Raw genomic sequence first — 15746 nt, forward strand, 5'->3', positions numbered from 1 at the left:
CATTCTGAATTAATATCAGCAATATTATCAACCTAATTCCCTGAATACTAACTTCAGTGAGCACAGAGCGCAACTGTGAAAAGGCAAGAAGAAACATCTCTTCTCCTCGATAAATACCAGTGGCCCAGCCAACCACCTCTACGCTGGTAAAGGTTATTTATTTTTCATATTTGCTAAATGCTCAGGCCTTCCACAGAGTGAATGCCAAGGAAATCAGGTATGCTGAACTGTTTTCAAGGGGAGCGCATCATCTCTTCCTTGGTAAGTAAGCAGTAATTCAGCTTTAGAGAAGGATGCCAGCAAACAAAGGGAGAAAGGCAAAAGCCCTACCTACCGTAGAAGAGGAACGCCTTGGTCATGGGATGGTGTAGGTAGGTCCGGTTGATGGTGAAGAAGCACGCATCTGCTCCACACTGGCCCAGCCTTCCGGTTTCCCCAGTCAGTGGGGACCACCAGAGCATGATGGGGTAGCTATCGGTTCCCAGGGTTTTTTTCCTATCCAGGGTCAGAGCTTCTTTCTTAGGGAACGAATAGAGGTGTGTAGGCTCTCCCCCCACTTTTGCGTGCCCATCTCGCAAATTGGAATTTTTAAACTTCTTCCTTTCAAATTTTCCCAGCTCAACCACTACCTGAAAGAGAAGACAAGTATTACCAGAGTCAGACAGTTTAATTTCCTTTCCCACATCTCCCATTCATCTTAATGATTTTTAGGCCTCTTACTAGGTTTCTGTTGCTGCCGTAACAAATTACCACAAACTTAGCAATTTAAAACAATACACATGAATTATCATGTAGTTCTGGAGGTCAGTCTACTCGTTCAGTCACTATGATTGTGACGACCACACAGTACACAAGCTCACTCAGTGGCGTCTACCGCCCCCCCTGACTAGGACAGTGAAGTCATCATTCTTCACGCATGTGCATTCCAGTCCTCTCTCCTTGGCTGCCAGGTTACATCGATGTCACACAAATTGTTCTTGTTATATTAACAGTGACTGGACTTTTTCCGGACAGACCTCAATCACATATTTTCATTTTCAGTGTTTAAAAAATAGCATTCCTGCATCTCTGAACACTAAAGCAGTCAATGTATCAGTACAGACTGGGAAACAGCCCAAACCAAACCATGGTGACAAACTGAAACCAACATCCAGGTGATGATCTGGTAACCATACCTGTGCTCATATTCCAGAAGCTTAGAAATGATATGCATGCCAAATACATGGCAATTTGTTCTGACATCAAAAGGGAAGCTCTCAGTTTAGACACAGGCATTCCTTATAACTAGGAAAAGTACTAAAGTTAATATCTGAAAAGATCAAAGCTCTCTCATAACTCCCCTAGAAAAAAGCAGAAAACTCCAGCCCCTCCTCCTACCTAGTAGCTCCAAGACAGACAAGAAGGAAGCTTCCTCTGACCAGAACCCTGATCCAACAGCAGCAGGTGGCAGAAGCAAAGAGCCAGACTGTCTCTTATGAGCATTACCTCACTCAGTCCTAATCGACAAGGGAGGCAGACTCTCGAAAAAGCCCAGTGAAAAAGCCCAGAGAGCAGCTTCGTTTCCATCAGCCCCACACCTGAACTACTCACATCCACAAATAATCTTTGAAAGTCCTTTAGATTACGAAATGGACATGAATGGGTGCTAAATACGTATGAACCCATATCTATACTTTTAATAACACTGTGCAATTTTTACTTTAAACTGAAATCAGCAAATGAAGATCAAAGTATCCAACTAAACGAATGGGAGGACTAAAGAAATTTTTTAGGTCGTCCTCCTTGATACAGTCCTTGGTCTAATACAGCAATTTTCAACCAGTGTGCTGCAAGAATTTTTAAAACATGCGATACCGGACTGTTTAGTCAGGGGCACTAAATGTTTTCCTTTAGATTGTCAAATTAAAAAAATGAGAGCCCTGGCCGGTGTGGCTCCGGGGATTGAGTGCCAGCCTGTGAACCAAAGAGTCCCTGGTTCAATTCCCAGTCAGGGCACATACCTGGGTTGCGGCCGGGTCCCGGTTGGGGACATGTGAGGGGCAACCAATCAATGTACCTCTCGCACATCGATGTTTCTCTCCCTCTCTCACTCCCTTTTTCCCCTCTCTCTAAAAGTAAATAAATAAAAACTTTTTTAAAAAAGACAACAACCAACAGAATAATAGCCATAGATGAGAACGCCCTGTCTTGAACCATAAATATATAGGCCGTATAATAGAATTGCATCTGATTGGTTAATACTTGGTACCAGAAATCCTTATATACAAGTATACATACCTTATTTTTTAAAAAGACACTTTGAAGCAAAAAGAGTAGGTAATTACTATTATTATATTTTTGTAAATCAATCAAAATTATACCTGTTTTTGTCTGATCAGCAAAATATATACATTTTTTTGGTGTGCCACATAACTTTAGTGATTAATTTATGTGTGCCATGAGATGAAAAAGGTTGAAAATCGCTGGTCTAGTAGCATATGTCAAGAATGACAAATTTATTAATGCAGATGTTTGTATTCTGCAGAACAGACTACCTTGTTCTCAAAATAGTCATTGCTTCCTCAAGAATGCCATCTTTCAGAAGTGACCACAATAGAGGACTTTGAGGAAGCCACCCAATTTTACCCCTAAAAGACAGACTGAGCTCTACTTTCCTCTAAAACCAACACTATACAAAGTCTCACAAACTGATTCCCTAGTCACTGATTTTGTTTCTACTTGATATATCCACTCATTAAGACTCCTTTTCATTCTGTTAAAAAAGAATTTCCAGTGCCTTAGACAGGAAATCCCTGATCCTGAGAGATAAAGCAAAAAGGAAAGTACTTGAAGAGAACAGGGTGGGGCAAGAATAGCTGCGAAGGCCCAGGAATCAACACGAGCTACCCAAATGCTTGGTACCTGGAGTGTGATGAGCAGGAAGATGGTAGCTGTGATGCACAGGCAAGATGCCAAAAGCTTCCTCCTCTGAATCCGCACCATGCTGCCCAGCCCTGGGTGACTGAGAGAGGGCGAGCCTGGTTACCAGGTGTTGTCGAGGCGGCCCATAGCCTGAGACAATTTCACGGGGAGGAACCATCTGGATGCCAATTTCCTCCACTGCCATTCCTGCTGAGACCTGGTCTCCATGAAGGACTGAGCTCCAAGGGACCGAGTGGGCCTGGCCTGGCATTGGGAGGGAGCAGCATGCAGTCTTCTTAGGCTATCATCGGAGCAGCTGGAGATTCTTCAGACCAGAAGGCATATAAAAACTCTGTAGTAAATGAAAAATCTATCAGCCATAGTGCAGATTTAATAAACGGAGACTTCCAGGGTTTTCATGTACAAATTCAAAACTTTAAAACTAAAACAAACCTCTGAGATCATGCAGTCCTCACTCATAGATAAGGAAACCAAGTCCAGAGACGGGAAGTGACTTGCTCAAGGTCATACAGCCCACTGGAGCAGAGTGGCAGACCTACAATCAGGTCTTGAGTCTAAACTTCTATTTCCACTCAGTTTTTCTCTGCCAGGAGAAGACTGAACTCCAGGAGTCACTTACATGTAATAGCTTCCTTCTATCTAGCTCTCAAAGGAGTAGAGAAGTGGAATAAAAGTTACCAGGACTAAGGACTATCCACCTACTCCTGTAAAAGTTAAGAAGAAATAAATAAAGGTTCAGACTTTGATCAAAGATAGACAGTGACCCACTGGCCCCAACTCCCCCCCAGCAAAACAACTTTAGCCACAGCACAAAGAATTATGATTACTGATTTCTTTGTTTAGTCTGAATGGCAAGTGTAATAAAGCAGTGGGTTATGTGGGCAATGTGATTCTCTGGAAGTTTTGAAACAAGATTTTAATCTATCTGAAATGGACAATCTTTTCAAAAGTTTTAAAAATGAACTAAGTCCCAACAGAATGCCTTTTATTCCTGGGTTTCTCTAAAGTCAAAAGTTTTAGACAAAATGTGGAGTTGAGAACAGAGTAAGGCGTTGCTTTAAAGAACTCCCAAGACCTGATTCTGAGATCTGCTTATATGTCTCTCAGCTATAGCATTAAAGATATAATTGGGAATCTAAAAATGATGTAGAATTCAGGTTAAAAATCTTGCTTTTAAACATATGTTCTCCTCCTATGGATCTATGTTGATTTGCTTTTAAGTCCAGGAATTTTTTTCTTTCAGCAACAAAATGACTCTTAAGTCTCAGAAATTGCAAAATGTACACTTTTCTTCTTTCATCCACGGAACTCCTGCAACCCACAGTAACTAAGAGAATGAGCTCTAGGGTAGGTCAAATTGGAACTCCCCAGCTGGTTCAACCTAGCCTCCCCATACCTGAATTCCAAAATGTACATAACAATGCTACCTAACCCGAGTTACTATGACAATTATATGAGGTAAGACTAATTGAACACTTATTTCAGAGTCTGGTACATAATTGTGCAATAACTCTTTGCTATCTTATTTTTAAATATTATTGTAATTTTTATGATATCTTTAAGTGGAAAATGAAGTTGAATTCATATAAAGTATGTTGCTGCCTGACCAACTGGAAGGTCAAAAAGAAAAATACTCACTTTGCCAAGAAAAAAAAGAGAGAGTGATCACTAACATTTATTGAGTGACTATTAAGAGGAGAAAGGCCCTTCCTGAGTACTCGGCATATGTGAGCTTATTCAATCCTCCCAACAAGCCCATGAAGTAGCAATTACTGTCCTCACTTTTAAGGATGAGAAAACTGAATTTGGAGGAAGTAAAGTAACTTGCCCAGACTATAACTCTGATAAGTACTATAACCAGAAACCAGTCAGACTCTGAAATTCATATGTTTTTATATTTTTCAACACTAAGACTATAAAATTCCTACCAAATAATGCCAACACTCATAGGTCATCTGCCTGAATCACAGGAAAAAAAAAAAAAAAAAAAAAAAAAAACCTTGTGTAGAATAGTTCTGTCAGCTGGTATTCCCAGGAAAAAAGTAATAAAAATCTATAAAAACTAAAAAGCACCTCTCCAACTCAATAGGCCCAGTAGCTATTAACTGCATAAAATGTGGAGCTGGCTCTTTGGGTTCCAGTGCTGGCTCTGTGGTTTTACAGAGCATAAATCTGGATAAGTTATTACGTCTTCCTAAGCTTCCGTTTCTTCATAGTAAACAATAAATGTTGACTATCATTATTTTGTGCTCGCTTTGGCAGCATATATTCTAAAAGTGGGAAAAGTACTGAAAAGATTAGCATGGCCCCTAACTAGTATTATTTCCTTTGCATAACAGAAAGATCAAATTATCATTTTATATGCAAAAGCAATTTATTATAGCCACAATTAATGTAACCCAGAGTAGGTAATGACAAACTTTTACCACCTTAAAGGGGTATAAAACTATATGATTTTAACAGATTTTTAGGTATATCACTCCCCTCAAGTTTATTGATAGTCATATTGCAAAGTAGGCAAGGCAGGTATTATTCTCAGTTCCCACAAACAAGGAAACCAAGCCTCAGCAAGTTTAAGTGAGTTGTCCAAGATCATAGTTTTTAAAGGTTGAAGTAGGGCTAGAAATCAGGTCATCTGACTGCAAGATCAGTGGAAGAGAAAGAGGTAGGAAAAACACTGTCAGCTTGTTAGAAGCATAAATGAGTCAGGGATACAGGAGAACAGAAGATGGAGAGTAAACATCAGGACACAGGTCGGGATACTTCCACAGCCACCACATAGCTCAGGCCTGTCCTAGGGACTTTCAAAGTCTTTACACGGCTGTACAAACTACGACAGAAGAATTTAAAGTTAGAAGTTCCCTTCCACCCAAAGAATCTCAGTTGAGGTCATATTCCTAAAGCCTGGGGTCTCAGGCACCAAGCTGTGGTTCAATACCCATTCCTAAAGAACAGAGCCAGCTAGGGTAGACGGTGCTACGATTGACAGCACACAGCCCTGAACCAGGCCTTGGGGCATCTCAATCTAATGTATGGTATTAGTTACCCAGGAGCTTGTCATCAAGTCAGCAGCCCCCCAACTGGCGGACAGATGGGCTTGCGGGGAACATGGTGAAGGCCGAATCGAGCTCCGACGCAATGGGACTCCACGAGGAGAGCTCCCTTCTGTTTCATCGCTGCCTGCAGGGTGAGTCTCAGAGTCTTCCAAGATGCTGCCCCAGAACGCTCCCTTCCAGGATGGAGCAGTGCGTGTTTGTTCAACCATGTGAAGGGCATGTGAACTGGATTCTCACTAACCAACGCTCTTGACCCTGGAGCCCATCTCCTAAAATGCATTGTGCAGCTGGTGTGCTTGGCCTGGGGCGGGCCATCTGCTGCCCAGCAGGGATCTGGCGCTGAGCGTGACCACCTCACACTCCTACAAGTGCTATTCCTTCCAAACCAGCAACACTTTCACCCTAAAATAATTTCAAATATCTCCACTTCATTTTGAAGTAAAATGGATAGAAGAGAGGCTGAATATTTTAAAGCAAATGAGCAGCCTGAGGATGGCCAGCTTCAAAGGGCAGCCATGCAGGGCCAGTCTAAAGTGTGGGTGGAGGACCTCAGAACAGGACTAAGAGAGGATTTCTGCCCTGCACCTCTGAGTGTAAAGTGAGAAACCAACCCTGGGTGAATCGAGGGGTTTTCCTACTGTGACAGTCTGTGTGTCAAAGAGTGGGGCAGGAGGCACAGAGCTCCGAGAAGACGCCTTCGATCTCTCTCCTCTCGTAACTGCTGAGTCGATTGAGTTCATAAGCGACAGTCTTAACTGAAATTAAGGTTCTCCCAGGGAGTCTTTACAAGAAATGTATCTGACTACTAAACTTAAATTATTCAAACTAAAGTATAATTTCTTAGGTAGGTTTGATCCCCAAAATATGTTTTCATTTTATCAAGTGTAACCCTCAGAACGACATTCAAATGGTGGCTGTCTGGGGAAGACAGATGATGTGGTGGGCTTGATGGAGAGGTCTTTGGACAGCTCTCCGGGCACTTGTTAACTACCGCCCTTCAATTCTACTGTCCTCATCAACACTCCTCATGTATTCCTTCTCGGTCGCTCCGAAAGTCCAATAGCTTAGGTGCCCACCTGCCAGAGCCCTCGCACTCTCCACTCAGCTGTGGAGTTGTTTCTGGAATGTAGATTGGGTAGCTCTCCTCTGATTAACATCCTTCAAAGGTTTCCCTAAGATTTCAAGATACAGACAAAAATCACTAGCTTAAGAACAACACTACCTGGGCCGACCCTACTTCTCCAGCTTCCTTATCTCTTTCTCCACCAGCGAGCCTTTGTTCCTGCTATTCTTGGAATGTAGCTTCCGGTTTCTGTGCTCTGGTCCCCACCCACAACACCCACCCTTCTTTCACTATACTACCTTTGCTCCAAGACTTCCAAGGCCGCCCTCCTCGGGAAGCCTCACTCCTCCCCAATGCCACGCCAGAAGACCCAGACCCAGGTCATTGTGTGCCTGTTTCCGTTACAGCAGTGGACAGACGCAGCAGCTGGGGGGGGGGGTTAGGACACTTCCTAAGGCTGCTTACTTGGCTGCATCTAAATACCTGTTGAACATCAGAAAATTGACCTATTCTGTTCATTTGCAGACTTCCGTGGTGCTGCAACTCCCTGTTCCTTGGGTACCTGACATGTGTGATGACTCCAAACTTTCCACGCTCACCCCATTTTCTTTATTAGCGTTTATTTGCGTTCATGCGTTCCTCACTCTTTTTTAATGGACTTCACATTTTGCTGAGCATTATTTTTATATAGAGTGCTTTGGGTTGCAGATTTCTGTCTGGGAAGGTGGTCCTATTCAGCCAGGTACACATTTCAGGCAGGACAAATAGAGAGTAATGAGAGAGAGAAGAATACTGGCAGACAGGCGATTAATGGGGGACAGAAGTTGTAGCCCACACACCTTCACGCTTCTATCGCAGAAAGGAAGGTAGCAGCATTCTTAAATTCTAGACAGAGCAAAACACTCAAATTAGCATTACTAATACAATCACACTTAGTGGATCTATTTAACGTAGAAACTAAATAAAAACATATACCCATACAAAAAAAGGAGACTGATATAAAGCCCCAAATAGAAGTATTCAAAGGAAAAGGTTTTTTTAAATGAGGTAGGGGCACAAGACAGAAGATTCTGTATCACAAGAAAACCTGAGCCAGCTCCTCAAGAACAGTACTTTCTCATCTTTTTCCTTGTAGGGTTTTCTCAATTACTGTTCTTTCTGCAATACAGGCTTATTTATTGGTCACCCTGTAACAATTTTCCTACCCGACAGATCTAAATTAAAATCTCTCATCTGCTTTGATCATTTACGTAGTCATGGATGAGGAATTGTTAAATATCACTGACAAAATGTGGCTGACACTTTACATGCCTAAAGACCATGGGCTGATCCAGATGACCTTCTGAGGCTTCGTCCCGAACTTAAGCTCTCTGACCCCATAAATGGTGTCCAGGAGCAAAACTCTCCATAGAAGGAAGACTGATCGAGTACAGAGACACTGATCAAAACAACCTGTGTCAACACAAACTAAGATTTCTGGGAATGTAAAACAAGAAATATTCCTATATAACAAGTTTAGGATTACTTGATGTTTATTCTCCTTTTTTTAACAATTCAACATTAACTCTTGAAAACTCAAATTTTATTCTAAAAGAAATAAATATCTGAAAAACATTGTAAGTAAAAAGCTAGGTTTTTTTAATCTTTAAAAACCCATGTTCAGGAACCATACCAAGTGTTTATTTTAGAATGTTGGTAATTGAATTAGGTATCACATTTCTTACTGAAGTCAACCCCTTACATTTCAGATTTAGAAAGCATTTAAATATGCATTGAAAATGTCTGCATAATGAACAATACTTATACATACATCAAATTAAATTAAATTTTTTTCAAACATGTTGTTTGTAAGACAAAACTTGAAAACCTATCACTTGTTTTAAATAGATGAATAAAAGAGGAACTAGAATAAGAGTAGGAGCTGAGACTGTGGATTTAATTCACTATCAGACACCGCCATCTAGCAGGAAGCAGCAAACGAAGAGTGACTACAGTGATTTCAAGATGAACCGGACATTAATGATGGTCTGATGCCATGGCCTCTGGCTTGCAGACGGAAGGGGAAAGTTCTGGAACTGAGGCTAGGTGCTGTCCAGGTGGGTGGCTCTGCCACTTCAGTGTGCAAATACCTGGGCTGCTTATTCGGTGCAGAGGGCAGGGCCCCAGGTGAAAGCCCTCATCTGAGAGACCACGGAGCACCGCAGAGGAACAATGCCCTCGTTGTATGTATGTAGTGTGACATCACTAGCAAGCCCAAGCCCAAGATGGGTCATGAGCTTCGGGGGTGTCTCGCCTTAAGAGAAGGAAGAAGGTATAAGGGGAACGAGGTCCTGAAGACCACCTTGTCACATTCAAAACTGAGCCCAGCCAGGGCGTATTTAATACATTCTACAAATGAAAGTCACAGTCCAAGGCACAACTTACATAACACTCTACCTAGCTGCTTCAGAGAGCTGTGGCACTGAGTAGGGAGCAGGCTGTTGGAGCTGTGATGTTAAGAAAAAGTGATTTTGCGTGGTATTTGCCACATACTGAAGAATCGTTAAAAGATCCCCAGAAAACGCCTTAAAATCACACCAATGTGACTTGCATGAAACGAGGTCTATTCTGAGGCACTAACTGCATACAAAAGTCCCCAGGAAATGGCTTGCATACAGATAACCAGAGCCTGCTGTCCTGGGGGCTCTCCCTGCGCATTTTCTCCATTAAACGCACAGTGCTCTGCACAGCTGGAGGGTCAGAATCACTCCTCCACACAATGCTAGCAACAAGTGATTCTCAGTGAAGATGCGAGGAAGAGGGAAGCAATTCACAGCACACAACGGTGGGGCTGGGAAGATCGTGCGTGCATGCCGGAGGTACCAGAAAACCTTCATTCCCAGGAGTTGGAACTGGGCCTCTCTGGCCTCCAGTGGGGGCTCCTGCTCATCACCTGCCTCCCACCCGGGCTTTTTCAGCAGCCAGACAGGTGTAAGCCTCAGACAGGGTCTCTGGAAAGCGCTGCGCACGGTCTCACGAAACAGACTTGGTTTGTTTTTCAGCACACAACTCCGCCTTTCTCTTACACACACTCCCTCTGGGCACAAGGAGGTTCCCTTCTGCTGCGAGTCCCGCGGGCAGCGTCCCATCTTTCACGGGCCCCAGAAAAGTCTCTCTGCTTCTGCACCAAGACCCTGCCCCCACCAAGCCAGCACTCCAGCACGACCCGGTGGGGCACACACACTCACCTCTTCACGGGGAAGGAGGCCCGCTCTGCCCACTGCAGCCCCGGTTTTCCACTTTCAGTTTGCAACCCCGGAGCTCAGGCGAAGACTCGGAAAGGAGATTTGGGAAAGGCAGGATAACTCTCAGCGCATCCAGGCCCAGCAATCCTGGGTCCGGGTTTTCACTGATGCCTCTTATTTAAAAGCAAGTGGGACCTTGGTTCCAGGGACTCCCTGGCCTGCCGCTCAGCACAAACCTCCTTGAAAGTTCCTGGGAGGCTCCTGAGACCCTATTCTAAAGCAAGTCACAGGGCACTTTCTGTTTCTTAAACTCAAGTAAGACTGGGCATGGTCAGTCACCTATTGAGGAGATTTGAGAACCTCCTAAGCCAAGCAGAGGCCCGAGTGCCTTTAGTCAGCTAGCAGTGTTTGGTAGACTGAGCACGATGACCTTTGGGTTTTATTTACTGGCGCAGTAAAACTAACTGACTTCAAACTGAGTTCCACATGCAGGTGACCCAATTAAAATTATTTTGCACTAGTCTAGACAGGAGGTGATAAAGCTACTGAAGTAATTCAAGAGCCTAGGAGGGCTGGGACTAGACTCAGGGCAAGTGGAGCATCTAGGGCTCAACATTTGAGGAGGCCCCGACTCCAAGAGCCACGCAAGTGCTGGGCGCACCTGCCGAGCGAGAGTGGCTGCTGCCTCGGCCTGCCTCACTCTGGCCCAGGCCTGCAGAGCTCCACTGCCAAGTGCCTCAACTACCCTCTCTGTAAAAATAGGTTGATGGTAATGGTAACAACTTCTCCAAAACCCCACATACAAAGGAACACATTGATAAATTGGATATCGTTAAAAGTAAATTCTGTTCCTCAAAAGCATGATTAAGAGAATGAAAAGCAGTCCACCAAGTAACACAAGATTTTTGCAATAGATGTATCTAACAAAGAATTCACACCCAGAATGTCTCAGGAAGTTCTACAATGCAATAACAAAAGAATCCAAGAAAAAGCAGGAAGGAAGGGGTCAAAAACTTACATAGCATTTCACCAAGAAGGAATCCAAAGATCCAATAAGTATGTGAAAAGATACTTAATTTCTTTAGTCACCAGGGAAATGCAAATTAACAAGACAACAATATACCACTAAGCACCCATCAAAATGGCTACAAACTTTAAAATTTACAACACGAACTCCTGCTGTTGGCAGAAGCGTAATTGTTACAGGCACTTTGGAAACCTGTCCATTAGTATCTCATAGAGCTGAATAGATGCATGCTTTACGATTCACAAATCCCACTCCTAGGTGTTTGCTTAATAGACATGCATGCATATATGTACATCAAAAGACAGGTATACTAGACCATAATTCACCCCTTAACAAATTTAAAAGAATAGACATCATGCAAAATATGACCTCTTTTCCCACAATGGAATTAAACTAAGTAATAACAGAACTATCCCAAAATATTTGAGAATATTTGAGAATATTCCAAAATATTTGAAGATTAAACATACCTCTAAATAACACATGAATCAGAGAGGAATTCTCAAAAGAAATAAAAAATATTTTGAATGAAATAAAAATGAAAATACAACCTATCAAGATTTGTGGGATGCAGTAAAACAGTGCTTAGAGGGAAAATTATAGCACTGAATGTTAGAAAAGAAGACAGATCTAAAGTCAGTGATCTAAGCTTCCACTGTAGGAAACTAGAGAAAGAGGACCAAATTAAATCAAACACAAACAGAAGAGAAGAAATAATAAAAATTAGAGCAGCAATCAATAAAATTGAAAGCAGGGAATTATAGAAAATCAATGAAACCAAAAGCTGGTTCTTTGAAAAAGTTAGTAAAATTGATAAACCCTTACCTAGGCTACCCAATAAAAAGGTGAGAAGACACAAATTATACGAACATCAGAAATAAAAGAGGGGCCATCACTACCGATCCCTGGACATGGAAAGAATGATAATGGTCAAGAGAATGAGACCACGAGCCACAGACTGGGACAAAATACTTGCCAAAGAAACATCTGATAAAGGCCTATTTTCCAAAATATACAAAGAGCTCTTAAAACTCAACAAGAAGAAAGCAAACAACCCAATTTTAAAAAACAAGCAAAAGACCTGAACAGACATTTCACCAAAGAAGATATAAAGATGGCAAATAAACACATCAAAAGATGCAAATTAAAACAAGCCTGAAAAAATAATAAAACAAAATAAAACAACCCTGAGACGCCACCACACACCCACGAGAGGGGCGGAAATGCGGAAGGAGACAACCCTGATGAGGGGGTGGAATGGCGAGGCTCTCATTCGTCCCTGGTGGGAAAGCAAATTGCACAGCCCTTTGGAAGGCACTTGACACTTTCTGGGTTTCTCTCAGGGGAAATTGCTCCATGTATAGATGTATATTTGGCTGATTTCTGTGAAGACAGAAAGTAAGAATAATAGTTTATTTGACACTAGGGGTTTTTGTTTTTTTTTTACCAGAAGCTGGGTGGCTACTTATTGTGGATGTTGAGAAAATCCTTAATGCACAAAGTCAGATAGGCCTCAAATTCCTAAGTGTCCCCCAACTGATCATCTATGATGCAACAAAGGGACTTAGTTAAAAACACAAGCGGTCGCTCAAATTATATACATTGATTACAGAAATAGTGCTAATTTTCCATCCCCCTCTGTATCCACTCCCCTGGCAATGTGCTTTTGCAGCTCCCATTAACAAGTGCAGTTTATTTCCCTACCCCTGAATCCAGGCTGGCTTTGTGACTTCCTCTGGCCACAGACTGTGGCCAAAGTGACAGGGTTCGAGTCCTGAGCCTGCGTCTCAAGAGGCCTTGTGTGCTTCCCCAACTTTTACTGGAGTCCTGCCAGGTACCGGCAGAACAACCCCAAGATGGATAACGAGCAAAACACCTCAGCAGACACTCCTATTGCTCCAGCTAATAGCCACTCAACTGTAAAGTATGTGAGGTCACATGTTTTAGAAAAGTCAGCCACAAGCCAATCCACCGGCCGTCGGCAGACAGGTGAGCAGGTCTGTGTCAGACCAGCCTCGTCTGGCCAGGGTCAGCGGAACTCCCCATCCGACTTGTACGGACATGAACAATTATAAATGCTTACTTTTTAACCAATGAGTTTCATAGAGGTGTATTACACGACAATAGCTAACTGATACAGAAATTAATATATGGAACTGCGCTGCTCCTGTAAAAAAAAAACAAACCCTGAAACACATGACATTGGCCTTGGGACCAGACAATGAGCAAAGACTGAAAAAGCAATGAGAGCCACTGTAGCAAACTGGAAAAAAAAAGTGACACATTTTATGTAGCAGTAAAATATTTCCTAAAAGTATCACCTATGGTAATTCGGAGGATATAAAAAGTAACTCATGAACTTGTGTATCTGGATAAAATAATTTCTAGGCAGAGTGGTGAAAGTGTCAGTTTGCATCTTTAAGCTCATATGAAAAGGTACTGTGAGAAAGAAACCAGTTTAAAAGGGAGAAAAAACACCACTTTATAGGCAGGAATTAGGGGGAATATAAAGGAATCAAAATTTGCCAGACTGGAAAATAAAACTGGCTCTCATCTCCGGTCTCCCCAACCAGTAAAAGATCCTCAAGCTGAGGTTGGATGATCCTTAGGTAAGACCTCTAAAAGAGTTAAGAGGTAACCTAGTAAATCTTTTCAGCCAGAGTAAAGAGCCGCTAGAAATCATAAAGATGTCTTTCCATAGCAAGCAGCACGATGCACCCAAAGTAGCCACCATCAAGGCTGAAGAGAGGTTTTTCTGAAAAAAATTATGTTTTTGTCCAAGGGAGTGAACTGAGATTCCACACAGAGAGATCACAAAGGTTTTTACATTGTATGTGGTAAAAGTCCTCCCCACTTAAACTAGAAAGGACTAAAATTGCTCTAATTGCAAAAATGCTTCTTAGCCCCCAGGCTTCTTTGAATGAATAAAGCAAATGGAATATCACTCAGCCATAAAAAAATGATGATGTCTTGCCATCTGTAGCAACATGGCTAGAGCTTGGGGGCATTATGCTAAGTGAAGTAAGTCACACAGCATGAGACAGAGAGAGACAAATACCATATGATCTCAGTTACATGTGGAGCCTAAAAAACAAACAACAACAAAAAACAATGACCCAAGAAATAGAGAAGGGATGGGGGGCAAGCACGGAATGGGTGAAGGGGTCAAAAGGTACAAACTTCTAAGTATAGAAAAATAAATCACAGAAATGTAATGTACAGCATGGTGACTATAGTTAATATTGTATCGCACATTTCAAAGTTGCTAAGAGAGTAAATCTTAAAAGTTCTCATCACAGGAAATTATAAATAACTGTCGATGGCAATGGATGTTAGCTGGACTTATTGTGGTGAACCTTTTGTAATAACGCAAATGTCGACTCCAGATGCATACCTGAATCTAATATAAAGTTGTATGTCCAACCTTTTGGCGTCTCTGGGCCACACATTAAATACATTGTGGCACATAATCACAGAAAAATCTCATAATGTTTTAAGCAAATTTATGATTTTGTGTTGGGCCACATTCACAGCCATCCTGGGCCACACCACGGGTTGGACACCCCTGTTGTATGTCAGTTATGCCTCAATTAAAAATAAAAAAGAAAGATTAGTCACAGGACTCACCTGTAGGTGGTGAGCAGGGAGTAATTACCCCAGATCAGACTGAAACAATACACCGCTTCCCCTCCGGGAAACTGTGCGGGACCGTGGTGTGTGCAGGTGATGAGTGCTGTCCAGCTTTCTCTTCCTCTCACATTGTTTTAAACGTGATTTTCCTAACATAGAAAGGCTTGCGTGTGTACGACCTTAGGTCTCCAAACCAGCCTTGTCTAGGGCCCTGGACTAGTGAGAGCAATCACGAGTTTTTATGAATCACTGTAAACTATGCATTTAACACACCTCTAGCCCTCACGGACCCCCATTATTCAAATGAAAAAGTTTGATAAAGGTTAAGTGACTTGCCCAAAGACATTTAGTAAAGGGCAGTTGTTTTTTGTTTTCGTTTTTAAAATATGTTTGGCTCCAAAAACCAGTGCTAAAACGATGCTTTGAAGCAGGGTGGCTCTAATTCAGTTTTCTCCCGCATGAAGCAAAATTACATTATTTATACGATACAATGACTTATTTTATGTTGTATGCAAGGTAAGGGCTCATTCTTATTCTAAGATTGTGCTTTTCTTACTCTTGAAATTAAAAGTCCTTTGTTTTGAAAAACGCTAGGAGCTCGTAAAGGGTTTTCTTTTCCCCTGCCAAAATAAAAAGCTGAAAAGAGTTACTCCTTCAAAAAAAATTGGAAATATCATCTGATCCATGAATTGCTAAAGTCTGGACCCAAAGTCGCCCCAAACGAGTGTCTGCGGGGTGAGGGAGGGAGGGGTGCGCGCGCGAGCGAGGGTCTCCAGTTAAAGAAGACGGGGTCTGAGGTCCACGCATTATAGGACGAAGGAGTG

General features: G+C 42.3%; 1 protein-coding gene across 3 annotated transcripts in view; it reads right to left on the reverse strand.

The window, feature by feature from the left end:
* The window catches only part of FUT10 (fucosyltransferase 10), a 67932-nt gene extending 52883 nt beyond the window's left edge, over window positions 1-15049 (reverse strand). The window contains exons 1-3 of one of the 3 annotated variants that reach the window (XM_045197143.3): window positions 14920-15049; window positions 2902-3253; window positions 335-629 (exon numbers count right to left, since the gene is read on the reverse strand). In XM_045197143.3, coding sequence (XP_045053078.2) covers window positions 335-629; window positions 2902-2982 — 376 coding nt within the window. In that variant the 5' untranslated portion in view covers window positions 2983-3253; window positions 14920-15049. Of the gene's footprint in view, window positions 1-334; window positions 630-2901; window positions 3254-10268; window positions 10675-14919 lie in introns of those variants that run through there. The other 2 variants (XM_024562671.3, XM_024562672.4) reach the window with 2 other exon arrangements.
* Window positions 15050-15746: the final 697 nt, after the last annotated feature.

The sequence above is a fragment of the Desmodus rotundus genome, chromosome 13 (assembly GCF_022682495.2).
Source record: "Desmodus rotundus isolate HL8 chromosome 13, HLdesRot8A.1, whole genome shotgun sequence".
Lineage (NCBI taxonomy): Eukaryota > Metazoa > Chordata > Mammalia > Chiroptera > Phyllostomidae > Desmodus > Desmodus rotundus.